The 16697-nt window shown below is 46.1% G+C and overlaps 2 protein-coding genes across 2 annotated transcripts in view; one reads left to right on the top strand and one right to left on the bottom strand.

The window, feature by feature from the left end:
* Window positions 1-12773, top strand: part of LOC8031589 (craniofacial development protein 1) — a 28085-nt gene extending 15312 nt beyond the window's left edge. The window contains exons 4-8 of the mRNA XM_029967617.3: window positions 2178-2269; window positions 2694-2762; window positions 9586-9658; window positions 9910-9995; window positions 12565-12773. Of these exons, the coding sequence (XP_029823477.1) occupies window positions 2178-2269; window positions 2694-2762; window positions 9586-9658; window positions 9910-9995; window positions 12565-12664 (420 nt within the window). The 3' untranslated portion in view covers window positions 12665-12773. The remainder of the gene's footprint in view (window positions 1-2177; window positions 2270-2693; window positions 2763-9585; window positions 9659-9909; window positions 9996-12564) is intronic.
* Window positions 12774-12830: 57 nt separating this feature from the next.
* Window positions 12831-13460, bottom strand: LOC115309359 (CXXC motif containing zinc binding protein). Its single transcript, XM_029967618.4, has one exon. It carries the CDS (start codon window positions 13343-13345, stop codon window positions 12860-12862), a length of 486 nt encoding a protein of 161 aa, XP_029823478.1. The 5' UTR covers window positions 13346-13460; the 3' UTR covers window positions 12831-12859.
* Between the last annotated feature and the right edge of the window lie 3237 nt (window positions 13461-16697).

Below are 16697 nucleotides of genomic sequence, written 5' to 3' on the forward strand. Positions count from 1 at the left end.
CATAGCACTCGTGGAAAAAATGAAATCCATTGGAGCAACTAACTGGGATATATGGAGAGGAGGGGGCCATCTTGGGTCAGAGATTTTGTACTTGCAAGTCTGAAGAGTGTTCCAAAAGAGAAAATCCCTTAGAACACAACAGTCCATGATCTGCAAGTATGGCTCAACGAGTGAAGGAACTATCTAGAAAATGAGGAAAATGAACTTGGCTAGTAGGAAACTCGGGGCACTGTGGAATGGTAATAGATATCGGGGGTATATGGAAAGAACGATGGCATCTAGACTACTCTTTGGCAACGGGGTGCTTTGCATGAGGTCGTAGGTTTAATCGGGACTGGAAATTCAACAAAGGAACATAGGCAGGTTGGCTTTGAAAGCATACAGGAGGGAGTGCGGGGGGGACATGGGCTCCTTTGAAAACAGAGAGACAATTATTAAATTGAAATTTGAACAAAAGTGGACTGGATATGTGATAGGCATGAGTATACCAGTATATAAAAATTTAAACACAAAATAGACACAAATACATTGTGTCTATTTAAACACAAATACATTGTTATGTCTGGTATCATAAGTGGATTGCATTGTTTAGGGCTAAGTGTCAAGCCCTAGGCCATAGTGGTAGTGAGACGCTAGAACATCTGGTTTGGAAGTGCACAGGGCTTGGACCTAGACCTTCTTGAAGGGTCAAGAGTGGAAGGCACAAGAACTGGCTGCTGAGTCGAGAGGAGATGTGCGAGTTGGTACAGTGGTGGGTTCTTGAGGGCTCGATGTAGGTCTAGAGGGGGGTCTTCCAAGTAATGAGATAGGACAAGAGCCGCTGGGCGAGAGTGCAGGGCACAAGGGGAAATGTGCGAGCGGATGCACTCGGTGGGTTCTTCAGGAGGTCTTGTTGTAGCAGACGAGGAAGGTGAGAGAGTCCGTCCCACTTGGCTTGTTTCAACCTACTTAATAAGAATAATAATTCCTTTATTTTTTTCATCACATGTTGAAGGGTGGGCCGGGGAAAAAAAAGCTGTGAAAACAGCTTGACGGGTCCCCGACCTCCTGCACTGGCAGAAACATAACAGCTCAAACAAGCAAACAGAAGCAAAAAAAAAAAAATAGCTGTTACAAAAACAGCCTTGGCAGGACAGATTGTCACAAAAACCGTTACACTGTGCGGTTATTGTACATAGTAATTTCGAAGCTCATTCATGGAGAGCAAGTCCAGTTGAAAGTCACGACTAATAAAGCTGTTAAGTAAATGTGGTAAAGTATATTTTAACGTTTGCAGGCCATAGTTAGTTCTACGAGGTACCATCCTCCAATATTCAGCGCGCCGTGTAGGATAGGTTACAACGTTTCTAGTTTACGTCGCGAGGGTCGTCAGGAATTGCAAGTTTCGTTTTTGATCTCTTTTAAAACCAGCGGTCAACCTGTAACTGTGCAAGTTATGTATGGTTATGACAGCGTATGTTTTGTACAAACCAGCAGTATGAAAGTCATGTGGGGCGTTGCAGATAATTCTAACGAGTTTCTTTTGAAGCAGGAATATCTTTTCTGAGTTTCCAGCTGTGGTCGTGCCCCAGATAAGGTGGCAATAGCTTAGATAAGAGTAAAAAAAGAGTTGTAAATAATCAGTTTGGAGGAAGTTGGTAAGATAGAGCGGTTGCGGTTTGCTAATCCGACAACGCAAGATAATTTAGATAATATTGTACTTGGTTATCCATGATATGCTCTCAGAAAAGATGACTCCAAGTGTCTTAAAGCTGTCAACGATTTCAATGGGCGTTCTGTTTAAGATGAGGCTATTAGTGCATGATACAGCCTTATTTTGCGGACGAAAAAGAATGACTCGTTTTATTTGTGTTTATTTGCAATGAATTTTCCTGTGCCCAAGACTCTAGTTTTGATAACGTTATATTTGCATGGGAGTGAGGGAAACAGGTCTCAATGGAATCGAAGGAATATGGCCCTCGTATAAACAGCCAAGCACCGCAGATACGGCCCATTTTCGATTCCAAACGTTTGGGCTCTGTTCCAGACTATCGCCACAACCGCCCTTGCAGTTGGTTTACAAACTTTTTACCAAACCGTTCTGAGCATGTAAACTTGTGACCTGATGCGAATAAAGCGTGTAAATGTGCTTTGTCAGCATCGCCGATTGAAGCTGCATTTCTCTTCTTTTGTTGCAGTCATGTCCAACAACTTCGAAGCCCGAGCCAGCGACGGTGGAAAAGAAAGTGAAAGTCACCAAAGTCATGAACTTCGCTGGGGAGACTGTCCTGTGAGTTTCTATTGGCCCCACTCTAACGTTGGAGCTATGGGTTGCATGCGAGCAATTTTTATGATTTGAACAAGCGGTAAAACCCTAATGCTACATCTGTCTGGCTTTCTCTCAAAGACATGATTGAAAAACTAGCTTGCTGAAAAACAACCCTGGCATCTAAAATTAAATGAGGGCAAGTCGAACAAAGAGCATCAATGTATGTTTTCGAGCATGTAAAGCACATCATCCTAGGCGTGGGGTCATGAGGAAGAAAATATGCTAGGCTTTTTTGGTGCTATTGATTGGCCAGCAGCGCCTCTTTGAAGCCTGTTTTGACTCGTTTGTGTGCAGCTGGCCCTTTGCCCAAGCTGTTTGTGGAGTAGGGTGGGACTGGCATGCGACGGAGTGCACAGAGTGCGTCTGACCGGCCGTGGGTGTGCAGGGTGGACACGGAGGTGGACGCCAAGGAGGCCAGGGAGAGTAACTCGGAAGCAGAGGCCCCCTTGCCTGGGTGAGTGCAAGGGGCTTTTCGGCCCCCCCCCCCCTCCCCCCCCACATTGGGGCAGCGTCCAGTTTGCTCAACACTCGTCGATGCACACTGTATCCCGTCAAACCCTTTGGTTGCATGGCTGAAAATTATTGTGCTGCTGATGCACTCTTTATTTTGCTTTCTTACAAATGTCACAGCACTATGCACAGCTGCCCTTTTCTGACTAGTGCAGTTAAGGAAAGCAAATTTTTTAGTTAACGATGGTGTCTAGCTTTAAACTAAAGGAGGTTTCACCGTGGAGTATACTAAAGGAAAGTGATCTGGTCAAGTCTGGTTCACATACTTGCTGCCACAAACTTGCATTATGTGGCCTGATGATTTTAAATGAGGCGCTAGCCTATGGGCTAGCCCCTCACGAGCAGCCAGCAATATTGTCCTCTTCTCTGGACCCAGCACTCCAGCCTCTGTTGGTCATTGGCGCCTAGGGCAGGCCCCTGCCAGCATGCGCTTGGGGCACCTCTTGTCTTGGGTGCAGGCAACACACGAGTCCTTTCGTCAGCCTCGCCACAAACTGTGTGTACTGGCCATGCCTCTGTCTGGCGGTAGCATTGGCGATACACATGCTTCGGTAGTGCAAAAAGCTGGCGGCTGCCCAGGCTGTTGTCTCTGCTGAGATTGCTCACTTCCAAAGATGGCGCAGCATCGACTAGGACTGTGCCATCCCTGCCCTCTGTCAGCCTCGTTCATATCTCCAACTAGTCTGGTGTGGCATTCAGAGGGGCCCTAATGAAGCCGTACTTGTTCTCTGGCTGGTACAGCCACAGGTCTCTACTCTCGTGAAAGGCTCTGGGCCCACTGGTTGCGATCCATGAGGAAGAGATGGCTGTTGTAAGAAATCTTGTTGGTTGCCTCGACCACTCCTTGCTGAACTGCTTCATTGCTACCATTCCCCGACATCCCACGGCCTGCCACCCAACCGCTTGCTGCCCATGTTCCAGAAGTTCTTGCACCAAGCTAGGGACACAAAGAACTGCCTACACTGGCATCTATGAGGGAAGGTTTGGCTGCATTTGCGAGATCAAATGTAGCACATTTTCCGGACGGTGCATAGTCCGCAGGGGCAAATTTGGGATCAAAGATACGTTTTGCTTAGATGGTCCGCATAGTGCCTAGTCCGAACGTAAAAATTGTACATGGCACAGCTTGACAAATACCTGCTGTATATTAGCTCTCAAAGAAGCTTGTATCATAGATAAATCAACATTAATATACTTTGTTATTCATAAAATCCTTCACGTCTTATTACAGTGAATGAGCTAGAAAAAAACAAATCCTTCTATGTACATGTAGATAGCCTACATCGGGTAAAATTTCAACTTGTAAACACGTATAGTCCGGAAAATATGGAATGTGCTGTCTCTGAGGAATTGTAGTTTATTACATTGTCAAAAAGGCCTGTAGTGAAAAAATTACGAGCAAAAAAAAGATATGCGAATGGCTTCCCCCGGTAGATGGCACCAGTGTGTTTTCTCGTCATAAGCGACGGCTGCACAACACACTCGGTTGCAACAAAATGCTACTTGTCGCAACGAGGAAAGGTCCACCAACGAGCTCTTGAGCAATCAAAGTGGTGATATTTTATGGAGAAAGGAGTTCCCCTGCTAAATTTAGCGGGGGAACCGAATTGCCCTAGAGGTTGTCATAGAGGTCGTGCTCGAGGTCGTCCTAGATGCGTCCTTGAGGCTGTCCTAGGCATCATTCTTAATGTCGTCCTCGACATCGTTCATGGCCTCGTAACAAAAAGACGTAAACATGACGAATGCTATCGCAATTCATAGACAATAGTGGTTTCTGCAGCATTTGTTTTCTTAAAGTTCTTCACTGCTGCAATGACTACCATTAGTGATTTTTAACATCAGTTTATGGAACTATGGCTGGGCTATTGATCAATTAACCTATCAATTAATGCTTTAATCGCGATTAATTTTTTAACCAATCGGTAAAATTTTGACGAACCAAAAGAAAGTGAGAATTTAGCGCTTTCACCATGCAAACGTGGAGGAGTACACCTGTATGAAGGGCAAACTTTGGGTAAAATTTTAACCTAAAGTATACCGTATGGGCGAGATTTGTAACTGCAGACAAGGGAGGTGCAGTAGGTTACACGTGTCCCAGCCACTTGAACGCCGTGGAGTGCCCGTTGAGCGTAGCAGAGACTATTGCGAACAATCCAAGGAGGTTGCTCTTGCTGGAGAATATTAACGAACCTTTTTGCCTCGTGCAGCAACTAAACATCAAGGTTGATTCATAATCAAAATTCCATATTGAACCGTTTATTACATATTGATTGAAAAAAAAAAAAAAAAAAAAAAAAAAAAATTGAGAAAATATTATGCATGTAAATGAACGAGATTGATTAATAGATGAATTAATCAATTAAACAGGAGTGATTATTCAGGTTTCAAATAATAATCGACGCACAACCCTATACACGTTTGCAAGTCCGGCCTCAGGGCGCCGCCATCTTGCCCAGTGGGGTGCGCTCTTGGGCGCGGCCATAATCCGATTACAACGCCTTAGCAAGGCCTCGTAATGGGTTTAGGACTCGCCCAAGAGCGCACCCCAGCCGAGCAAGATGGCGGCGCCCTGAAGCCGGACTTGCAAATGTGTCTAGCCCGACACACTGTTTACAAACAAGCCCGCGTTTGGACACACCAGGTGTGTGGGCCCTCTGCGCGCGCAGAAACCGAATTTGCATGAAGCGCTTGCACCGTGCCGTGGACAGTGCCATTACAGCTGCGTGACGTCAGGGCCGCGTGTTGGTGCATATTTCGCAATTTCCGGATTGTGGGAAAAATGCCTGTTTTGTGTGACTTTTTGTTTTGTTCATGAGAAAGCTATTAGGTTTACTATGTGATGCCTTACATAGAAATGAAGCTAAATAAGTGGGCCTTTAAGTGATGCAAACATCAAAGCAGAGGTTTGTATTTCAACAAAAAATATAAGTCATCAAACACTTTTTCTTCTACAAAATGTTCCAAACGGGTAGGTCTACAGTAGGCTCTCATTAATTCAAACTCCAGAAAGCCAAGAATTTTGTTTGAATTATCAGAAATTCACCTACGGTAATTATCATGCAAGGTAAAATTATGGTTTGTTATATGAATGGCTACGTATACGAAGTAGATATTTGATGATTTTCTCTATATGGGCCCACTGATCATAAGCAGCTATGCCACACATAAAATAATGGTGAAATGTATGAGATAAGTTCATTCATCCCTCGAAATTTTCTCTCGTAGACTCTTTAGACGGCATGCGACACCTCCAAACAAAATTAAGTTTGTTCATCCAGCAAAAAAGTTGTCAATTGTGGAGAAGCAACACCCGCGAAAGCGAGCTCCGTGGGTGTTACTTCTCCGCGATGCACCGGTGCACGGTAAGAAGCACGCTCAGCGGGGCTGCGAGAACACAAAGTTTGAATTACACGAAAATGCCTTTCAAACTAAAGGGACCCTAAAAAGAAAAAGAATGTTTTTTTTAAACAGTCTGGTTGGGACACGCGTGTCAAAAAAATTAATTTTATGCGAAAAAAAAAAAAAAAAAAAATTTAGAGAAATTTTGACGGCATGAGATGCAACTTAGTCGGTGGCCACATCCTTTCCACTAGTTTTCTCGCTCGGCATTTCGGGCGCGAGGAGGAGAGTCGGATCGGCTTGGCCATCACGTTGAGGTGGACAGACTGTATGACCATATCGTGACGTCATGGGCTTTGCACGCAGAATTTCAAATAAATCTCGCGCCGTTAAGTGTTCTAAAAAAATTTTTTGTTACCGTAAAATTAATTCCTTGACACACGTATCCCAACCAGACTGTTTAAAAAAAAATTTTCTTTTCAGTAGTTCCGTACTCCTGCGATTTCTTCGTGGTCCCCGATTTGCTTGAAATTTTGCTAAACTCGCCAAACAACATCGCTAAAATAGTATCCCAAATATTACGTTAAAATTTTTTTTCACAAAGTTATTGAATTTACAGTTTCGCTCCTCACCGTGTTTTTCAAACTGAAAGTCTCTACTGGCAACAACGAAAAAGGGACGTCAGTGGAAGTCAAGGGTTCAGTCTTTGGACTGTAGAATTTGTTCCCAACTGATTCCAAGCAGTTTCATGGTGGCAAATGAATGCTTTGGAAGCTCGCTCCAGCACGGAACAAATGATTGGCATATTCTATTTTTTAGACTGCTCGCCCGACTGGCAAGCTAACCTTCCACTGACGTCACTGCACTGAAAAGTGTGGGTATATTTGAATGTTGGTTTTTGCATCATTTTCATTTGCTGATTTCCCAATAACTATTATGAATTTCGTGATACTAAATAGCATACTGGAGAGTATAAAGGCCGGGAAGTCAGAAAATATAGTTAGTTGAGGTAGCTCAAAAAATCGCCGGAGTACCCCTTTAAGTGGCTTTTGAATACATTGAAAACGTAGCGGGACGACCAAAATTTTGAATAGTGTTCGAATTAACCAGAAGTAGGAAATATCCGAGTTTGAATTATTGCGAGCCTACTGTAGCTATATCTCGGGGAAAAAAAGCAGTAATAAAAATGAGAAATATGCTAAATGTTTCCCAATTTGAGAATAAAAATCTGCAAATCTTTGAGCTCAAAGAAATCGTGAGCTATCGAGAATGCAATGAAGCCTGGTGATACCATTGGGCCAAGCAGTTTTACAGTATGGTGAGGTCTGAAGAACCTCTGGATGATTGGCGAGAATTGGCCCGCTTGCGAGCGTGCGTTAGACCCGTGTCAACAACAACTGTGTGCCGCCGGTTTCACACTCTGCTTAAAAATGGCTGCCATGTGGAAAGAGGAAGGGACGCACAATTTACCCACGAGAAGTGCAGCGAGAGTTTTGAAATGGGCCTCTGCACCCATTTGTCACGGGTGGTTGTTACTCTCTGGGTGCGGTCAGGAAGGAGTACCTGAGAAAATTTTTTGTTTTGTTCAACTGTTACGCTGCACGATGCATTTAGGGTTTGGAACAATTTGACTTTGAAAGGATTTGAATGTGATAGTAGGGCTAGTTTTGTGAGCCTGGCTTGGAGGAGTGCAGAGGACTTCCCAAAGAAGGGAGGAGAGCAAGAGCGAAGCGGGTCGCCATCGCTTATCTCGTCGCTCACCAAATTGCTTACATGCGGTTTATACTCAATTAATTTACAAGCACACAACATTGAACCATTAGCGCCTCGATATTAAGTATAAACTGCATGCAAGCGATTTGACGAGCAACGAGACAAGCGACGGTGACCCGCTTCGATGTCGCTCGGTCAGTCGCACGACGAAGCATGGAAGCAACGGGAGCAAGCGATCAAGACTGTGAGCGACGTTTTCTAGAAACCCAAAAACGGAGCGACGCGACGGGCAACAGTAAGAAATCTCCGTCGCTCGTCGCTGACTCTCGTCGTTGTCGCACGCTAAATCACTTACATGCGGGTCGTCTTCACGGAAACGAGCGCGCACATGCAGCGAGAAGCACGACTGGATAGCCTTACTGTGTCAGTTGCAATTTACATATGTCGCAATAGTGTTGACTCCCCTTTATTAGCGACAAAAACGTAAGAATGGGATGAACTTACATGGTCATTGAAGCCTCATAATCTTGTATCGTCGATCCATTCGCTGTCCGATTTCATTTCATAAATACGAAAATACAAGAGCTGGTGTTGAAATATAGATATCAAATGATTAAATGAAAGTCCGAAATATCGAAACACACTATTTCAACGCGGGACGTAAAAGAACACAAAAACAAAGCTCCGGTAGTGGCCTGTGCAGCACACAACACGGAGGAACGGCGAGAAACTGAAGGTCGGCTATATGGCGGCAGGGTCCCGTGACGTCAAGATGGCGGCGCCCATGAAATGTTGCCTGAAAGGGTCTAAATCAATACGCATGTCAGTACGAGTTACTCCAAAGGTTAGTTTAAGTTACTCCAAAGGTTACCACATGACCAGTCAGTTAGAGCAACAGCATAAAACGAGGGTAGCTTTTCAAACGCCTAGGTTCAAAACCTCTACTCTGGAGTAAGTTTGAATGCATTTTGGAACACTGCTCATATGATCATGGGTGCGCTAGGCTCCAGTTGACTTTATTAGGTTGTCGAGTGAAGTGCATCGCGCCAAACTACTCCTTGTGTTTCCCCAAGTTAAGTTGGAACGATCAATGGCGCTTTCAAAAGCCAAGAAGAAGTACTTGCAAGTATTTCTGAGATCATACACGACTGAGTTTCCGTGCTTGAAGGTGACAAGTATGGGTTCTCTACCGCGTGCGCCTGTGATGCGAGCGATTCGTACGGTGGCAAAGCCGACATCAAGATACACATCGCTTCACAAAAGCATCAGAACTATGTTTGTGCCACAGAAGGGCAGGGCACCATCGGCAGTTTCCTTCAAAACAACTGCGAAGACAGTGTTATGTTATCCGCACAGAGTGCCCCTTTACAAAGTTTCTTGTCACACTAAAAAAAAATTTCTTGACCCCTTTCTCTTTTTGCACGGTGGTCTCCCAAATTTTTATGTTGCTAGGTTGGCAGGTGCGTATGCATGCTGCTTATGACAGATTCAAAGCAAATGACTAAAAACAGGCTTTGGTGAGGGCAAATTTGCCATTTGTTTAAGATTTGTGCTTTAGACAAGCCCCTTTTGTGGACACCAGTACATGTGACTACACTTGAAGGGTGCTCCTTGTTGCTTGGGTCATTTAGCGAGGGATCTATTAATTTGTGGTTTCTTTTTCGGGGAAAATGTATTTGAAAAGAAGCCGACTGAATTTCCATTAATGTTTTCAGCACAAAGCGGCCTGCTGGGGTCCAGAATGTCCTGAGTCGGATCCTGAACAAAAAGCAGAAGCTCAGCGTCCTGGTACGTCCCAGTGGCAGTAATGGGCGTTGCGGAATGTTCCTGGTGCACATTTGCTATGACCGAACAAAATGTCTTGGTGCTGACTTTGCTCGGTCAGGTCGGCCCCAAATACTGCGAGCCGAGATTGGTGGTTGTAGTAGTTGCGTGGAGATAGTGCATGCATATTGAGCTTACTGCAGCTACCCCTCTGAGACTGCCTCCTGCTTGAGGGCCCATGCATGGCTTGTATGGATGGTTCTCTTGGCACGCAGGACAAGTCCAAGCTGGATTGGGAGCGGTACAAGAAAGAGAAAGGCATTGAAGAGGAGATCCAGACCCATAATCGTGGGAAGGACGGGTGGGTTGTTTTCCAGAGTGACTGATCTGTCCAAAGTAGGGCCTTGTCTGGTCGTTCTGCCCTTGTGAAAATTAAGAACAGTGCCATCCATCCATCGTCCATCTTCGCACCAATTTTCGCTAGTGCAGAAACCAACTGGCCAAAGTTTCAACGATACTGCAGTCGAATCTCGTTAATTCTAACTCGAGGGGGTCCGAAAATTGGTTTGAATTACCGGGAGTTTTCTCATAGAGACGCATAGGATGGGACCTGCATGTTATAGTCTGCAGTATCCGCAAGTTCAAATTAAGATATTTTGGATTAACGAGATTCAACTGTACAACTTCATTCTGCCCGTTGCTGCTTTTCTCCGAGGGCCTCTTGAGAAGTTATCTGTTTAGCCATACCTCAGTTTTCTACGCAGATAATCCTCTCCTGAGCTGCAACCCCAGCAAAGACAAGGAAGTTGCTGTACTCTTAAGCATAGTTGAGTGTGACCGATGTGCATCCTTGTTAGTTATCCTTCGTATCCATTCTTCGAGTGTAATCATTGCTCCGGATTGAATGGCTAAAGATAGTGTAAGTTACTCGTTTCGAGCATTTGGTTGCCATGTTTCCGGGGATGGGGGGGTGGATTGATGCGGCTGCCTTGCCGACAGGGCTCGCATCCTAAACCGCAGTAACGCTCAAGTATGGTTAGCAGTTACTGCCAATCATACTCTAGCATACCTGCCAACTCTCCCGAATTGTCCGGGAGCCTCCCGAATTTTGATCACATCTCCCGATTGTACGGGCGCTACCTCAAATCTCCCGAAAAGTATCCGCCATTGTTTTTTTGTTTTTTTTATGATGCCTTATTGCTATAATCACGACGCGTGGTGGGGTGGGGGGTGGTAGGCATTCGACTGGCCGAGGCGGTTGGGGGGAGGGGAGGGGAGGGGAGGAGTCTGCTGAGATATGACGTTGCGGTCTAAACGTTGCCCAGATCTATTTTGTTGACGCAATATTTGCTATGTCACCAAAATCTAAACTTTGGGCTGGTGTATATCAATAAACTTGGATAGAGCGCGTTGGTAATAGATTCAAAAATATGAAAGAGTTAGACAAAGAGGACAGACAGGACAGACATCAGATGTTTGTCCTGTCCATCCTCTTTGTCTCTTTCATATTTTTGTATATCAATTATTTTATTAACACAAAGTTGATCTTGGAAAGCTTAAAGGGGGGGGGGGGGAAGCGGTTGCCCCACCCCCTTTCCCTTTTAAATCTGTTCCTGGGATGACGTGAAGGGGAAAATGCCCTGCACGGCATGCAGGAGTGGAAAATTTATGTTCTACATTGTATTCAGCCTTTTTCGTCAGTGGCACCATCTATCGGGTGACACACATTCTCATTTCTAACACTCTCACCAAAATAGTGAATTACGTCTTCCAGTGCTATAAGCGACCGTTAGATTTGATACCGCAAATGCTACAATGTCTAGTTGAGAACTGGGTGTGTTTAACGGCGAAAACTGGTGGCCTCTGCATTTCAACTTTCGCGAGAAAAACTAATAGGAAGGGTGTAACAGTCAAGTTCTAAGGTAGTAATAATAAAGCATTGCCACCAGTTTCATTATTTAATAGCCACGCCTGGTATGTATGCTTCCTACAAAGCCTAGGCATCTTGAAAGTTGAGGAGTGCAAAGAGGCATAGCGCACGCTGCGATCTAGCATAGAAGCTGGTATTGCTTGCTGCTTACACCTGTCTGCTTGGTTACTTGTTGGGTGCGAGCCTTCTTTGGTGTCACAATCAAACTCCAATACGACGCACCAGCATGGGTTACGGCTAGGGTTCCCCGTTTTCTGTTCTTATTTTTCCTCGAATTCGGGGTGTTTCTTCGGGGTTTATATTTTTTCATGGATTCGGTACCTTTCGGTATCAATTTTTGGTGTCCGACAAAATAATCTGGGATTATCGGACTTTATGTTGAAGAATATAGTGCATGGGCATGAAATTCCCCAATCCTTAGAAAATGTCCCCGTACCGATTATAAAAGAAAAAAATTATGCGTGTGGTTCTGAAGAAAATAGCAGCTTTGAGCGTGGCCAGTTTATTGGATGGGGGCTGTGTCCCAGGTGAACTGGAAATAAAGCGATACATACATATTTCTTCCTGTGAAGCTCCAATTCAGAGTTGATCAGTTCTCCCCTATTTTGATCAAATCAACTTGGGGGTTAATTTGGGGTTTATCGATATTTACCGAAAACATGGAACCCTAGCTATGGCAGTGATGTGTAGTCTTAGCAGGGAGGGGGCCAACCCGGAACTTTGTTAGTTTGGAACCTGGACTGTTGCAGGTGATGCCCAAGTGGCTCACTGTGCAGAAAACAAAGCAATGGGGGGAACATGAGCTCTGACCAGCCATGTGGAAAGCAAGAAATACCCAGTGGCTCTGAAATCCGCATCCTGTGAAAGTGCATTTTCAGACATGTCCTATCCCCTTTGGAGACATAGGGGTAAGAACTGGACAAGTCTGGGAGACTTGCACATAAAGCAAATTGTGCGTACTGTGTCAAGCAGTGGGCTCATTTCTCCTTTCATATGACAGGTACCTCGAGAAGCAAGCATTTTTGCAGAGAGCGGACTTGCGCCAGTTCGAGATTGAAAAGAATCTTCGCGCCAAGACGAGAGTCAACAGGCTTGTCTAGAGGGGACCTGGAATCAAGGGGCTGATCACCTGACGCTCACAAGGATGATGCCTGTCGGTGTATGTGCAACTGCTGCTTAAGATGTCAATAAAACGACCCTTCTGTAGAATGGCGCTTTGCACCGTCTCGGATGGGTTTGCATACCAGTGGGAGAACGCACGACACAAAAGCTGGCGGCATCTTTTATTAGCGCATTCAGTGTTTCAGTTTGACAAACCTGTGGGTCAGCTCGTACACTCCCACAGTCTGCTTGGCTTTTTCGTCGTAGTCTGCCCACTCGTTGTCTTCGAGCTTGACCTGAGCGAAGCGGGAGCCAGACTCCGCGGCCACGGCCTCGAAGCCGTCGCGTGCGTCGAAGGCGACGGGCTCGACGCCCCGGCAGTCGAACGCCACGATCGTCTTGAAACTGGGCGAGTCGTCGGCCGTGTACGGCACCAAAGACGACGGAATGACGTCCAGGCTGTTCTCGCGGCTGCACAACTTGCACCGAATGACCAGGTTGGCCGAGCCGGGCCCTCCTTTGCAGGCGCTCTTGGAGTCCGCTTCGACGCTGTGCCAGTTGACACCCTCCTCGCCGCAACTCATGCACTTGAGCTTCAGGTACCAGACAAAGTCTTCGCCAGCTTTGAAACTCGACAAATTCTCCAGGTTGGCGCTGAACTGCAACCCTATTTTAACCATTGCGGATCCCGCCGTACACAAACTACCTTCGTACAGCCAGTCAAACCGGGGCTGCGGGGGCCAATCAAACGCGACTTCGCCCTGGCTGGCCCTTAGCGCAATCCCAGCAATCCTTTGAACTCCGTGTTTTGCCGACAGAGCGGCTCGGCGTGAGTCACGTGGTACTCAGGGTTCCAGGAGTCGGCCCGCCCTATGGGAGAATACATGGAGATCGACACAACACGGCTGATTAAAAAATGAACGGCGAGTTCACACTTTTCAAAACTAGTCTGTCGTGAAGTTAGTAAAGCGCTAAACACTTTATCAAAGTTTTAATAATATCGGATGCGTGTGCAAATTTTGAGAAGGCAATTTCCAAGGCAATGGGCGCGTTCAGTAGCGGCCCCGGAGTCAAGGAGTCACTGACTCCTTCCACTGGACGGCCAAAAGTCACTTCCGGTGCACGTAACTCCGGGGCTTCCGGGGCTTCGGAGTCAAGCCAGTCAAGCTCCGAAGCACCGAGTCCGGACTCTAAAGACCGGCGACTAGAGAAAACTTCGGCGCGCACTTTATTGGATGAAATTTGGTGACGTCACGACCAATAGGAGCACGGAAACAGACGCGGTCTCCTCAACGCCGGAGAAACATCGGAAACATCGTGCCTGACGTACCGTCGTCGAACGAAAGGTGAGTGGTTTGAGTTTTCCTGAGATGTGATCTCTATGTGTGTTCGTTCCACGCGTCTGAGCTGTTTCTTCGTTTCAGATCTATTTGGCGCCGCTGCCTACATTGTTTGAGCTTGCGTTCACGATTAAAACAACCATCGCAGAAAGCTGAAAACCCGCCGAAGAACGGCTGACTTGCGAGCTAAACCTAATTCAACAAAACCATTTGATCCGACAGAGTAATGTGCTTGATCTTACATATCATGTCAACAAAGAACTGCACTGTCTGTCTTCGTCCCTACATGTTTTATTCTTTCGTGTTTTTTCAAATCTTTACCAACCCGCGTCCAATCGAATGCCCCGATCACAACAAATAGTTGGTCGTGCTCCGATGGCCCTTATCATCAGCCGGTAAGGCAGTTACGTTTTTCGTTTCTATATTTTGACCCAAGTAACGTCATATTCTCAAACTGTGAAATTCTATCACCACCTCTAGTTTCACATTCTGGTGCACCGTGCACTTGCAGCTTCCTGCACCCCTGCGAGGTTTCCTGCGATCGTACCCTGTATATGATGGATTTCTCGCCGCACGCGAGTGCTCTCGAAGGCGTGCTATACACTCTGTAACATAGGTTGTGTGCAGAAAAGGCACAGGCCCGAGCACAAAAGCGCCCTTTTTGCACGAGCAGCCGTGCAAAAAGAACATTCTGCGGAGCTACGCCCTCGCACCCGTGCCTCTGCTGCACACAACTTATTAATAACCGAGCCGTTCTCGTTTTTGTTTTGCATATTACTGTGAAAGAAGTGTCATTGTTGTTTTCTTCTTCAACAAAACTCACACGCTAGACAAAAGCAAACAAGTAGGAGTCTGCACATTCACACCCTTTTCTCCCTTGTGCGACAGGTTATAGCTGGTCGCGATTCAACACCGTTTCTTTTGAAGCTGATGGGCACCACAAGGCGTGAAAGAGGTGACTTGCAGCTTTGCCAAGGCAGCAGCAAGACACTACAAGCCTTCGCATTAACTGGCTAGCCAGTGCCGCTCTGTTCTGAACAGCACTGCGTGCCATGCAGAGGGTTTGTGCAAGCTCGCTGGGTGGTGACGCTAGCCACGGTAAGTGCATCCTATGCAGTTTTCTTTTAGGGATATATGTGGCTTGCAGGCCATGTCGTGCATGTGCCATTCGAGGGACAGCAGTGCCAGTCGCAAGGCTGTGCTGATGGTAATCACCACTGCACTGTGCTTTCATTCAATAACTACTGAAAAGGAACCAAGTACTTCCGAGAGACTCTCGGTTGTGCTTTGATGAACTCCAGCTCGCTTATGAACAGGTGGATGGCACAGCTGGCCTTTCCTAATGGACTTGATGTCTGTGTTAATAATGCAACCAGACTTCTTTTTAGTTTGGGGCGTTGTTTCTGCTGCAGATGACTAGCGTTGCAGTAGAGAAAAATGCAAAATAGTGTAATGCTTGCATTAGTTACCTAAATTAATGGCGGGAATAACTGACCTACATTTCCACCGACTACATTTCTCAGAGGAATAGCCTGGACTGGATAGCTCGCTGCACTATGGCCTATGTTGCTGCTGCGCCAGAAAACTCCAAATTCATTCATTCATTCCTCCTTAGCCTGTACAACTCGGCGTCCTTTCCTGATTGTCTTATGTGGCTGCTTCTGTGTTTGCCTAGGCACTCGGTTGAGATAGTGAAAGCTGTCTGCATCGCACATAACTGCCATGAAAGCCAGTGTGGACGTAGCTGGGGTAGCCCCCAATATGGCTTCTCTAGCTCGACACAAGTAATGTTGCTACCACTGTCGTGTATGATGCCAATCCAAGATTGAAATATACTTGTGCTTTTCATTGCCGTGACGTCACGCAGGCACATAGCCAGGATTTTGTTTTGGGGGCGGGGGGCGGCAGCGGCGGGCCAGGCCGGGCTCCATGAACCCCCTCTAGTTACGTGCTTGTGTCACAGGATGACAGGCTCACGGTTCGAGCGGCTGTGTAGAAATGAACTATGCCGAGCATTTGTTTCGTGCTGCTGGGTGGGATTTGGGGCGACCTTCCAAAGCATTCTTTTGACACCATGAAACTGTTTGTGATCAGTTGTGAACAAAGTCTACAGCCCTAAGAGTGAACCTTTGCCTTCCCATGATGTCTCAATTTCAATGTTGCCAGTAGAGCTTTTCACTTTGAAAAACACAATGATGACCAAAATTGTAAATTCTGTGACTGCGAAAAAAAGCTATTTCGGCCAGATATTTCGGTTACTATTTCAGCGATGTTTGTTGATGTGTTTAGCAAGTTTTTAGGCAAATCGGGGACAATGAAGAAAATGCCGGAGTACCCCTTTAAAACATAAAGTGCACATGGTACACAATGGAGAAGTTGCTCGCCAATCATTCTCTTAGAAGTGTGAGTTGAGCCCCTTCGAGGCAGTTTACTGCTGCAGCGTGCACTTTAATCTGCCCGAGAAGAGAAAACGAGATAAATGACGAGTAGGATATCTTTGTTCCAAGGCTTCTTGAGACAGGAAAGGCTAGGGAACCAGTATTGTTGCTTCTTACTACCCGGTACGAGACTAAAACCCGACATGCAAGGAAGTCGAAAGGCCTCTTCATGTGCCCTCTTTCTGCTTCCTTGTGCCTTGAGTTTTAGCTGTGTCTACAATTCACGCTCGCCTGCATGCCTACTCTTTTGGTCT

This window comes from Ixodes scapularis, unplaced genomic scaffold (assembly GCF_016920785.2).
Source record: "Ixodes scapularis isolate PalLabHiFi unplaced genomic scaffold, ASM1692078v2 PGA_scaffold9__187_contigs__length_104089568, whole genome shotgun sequence".
Classification (NCBI taxonomy): Eukaryota; Metazoa; Arthropoda; class Arachnida; order Ixodida; family Ixodidae; genus Ixodes; species Ixodes scapularis.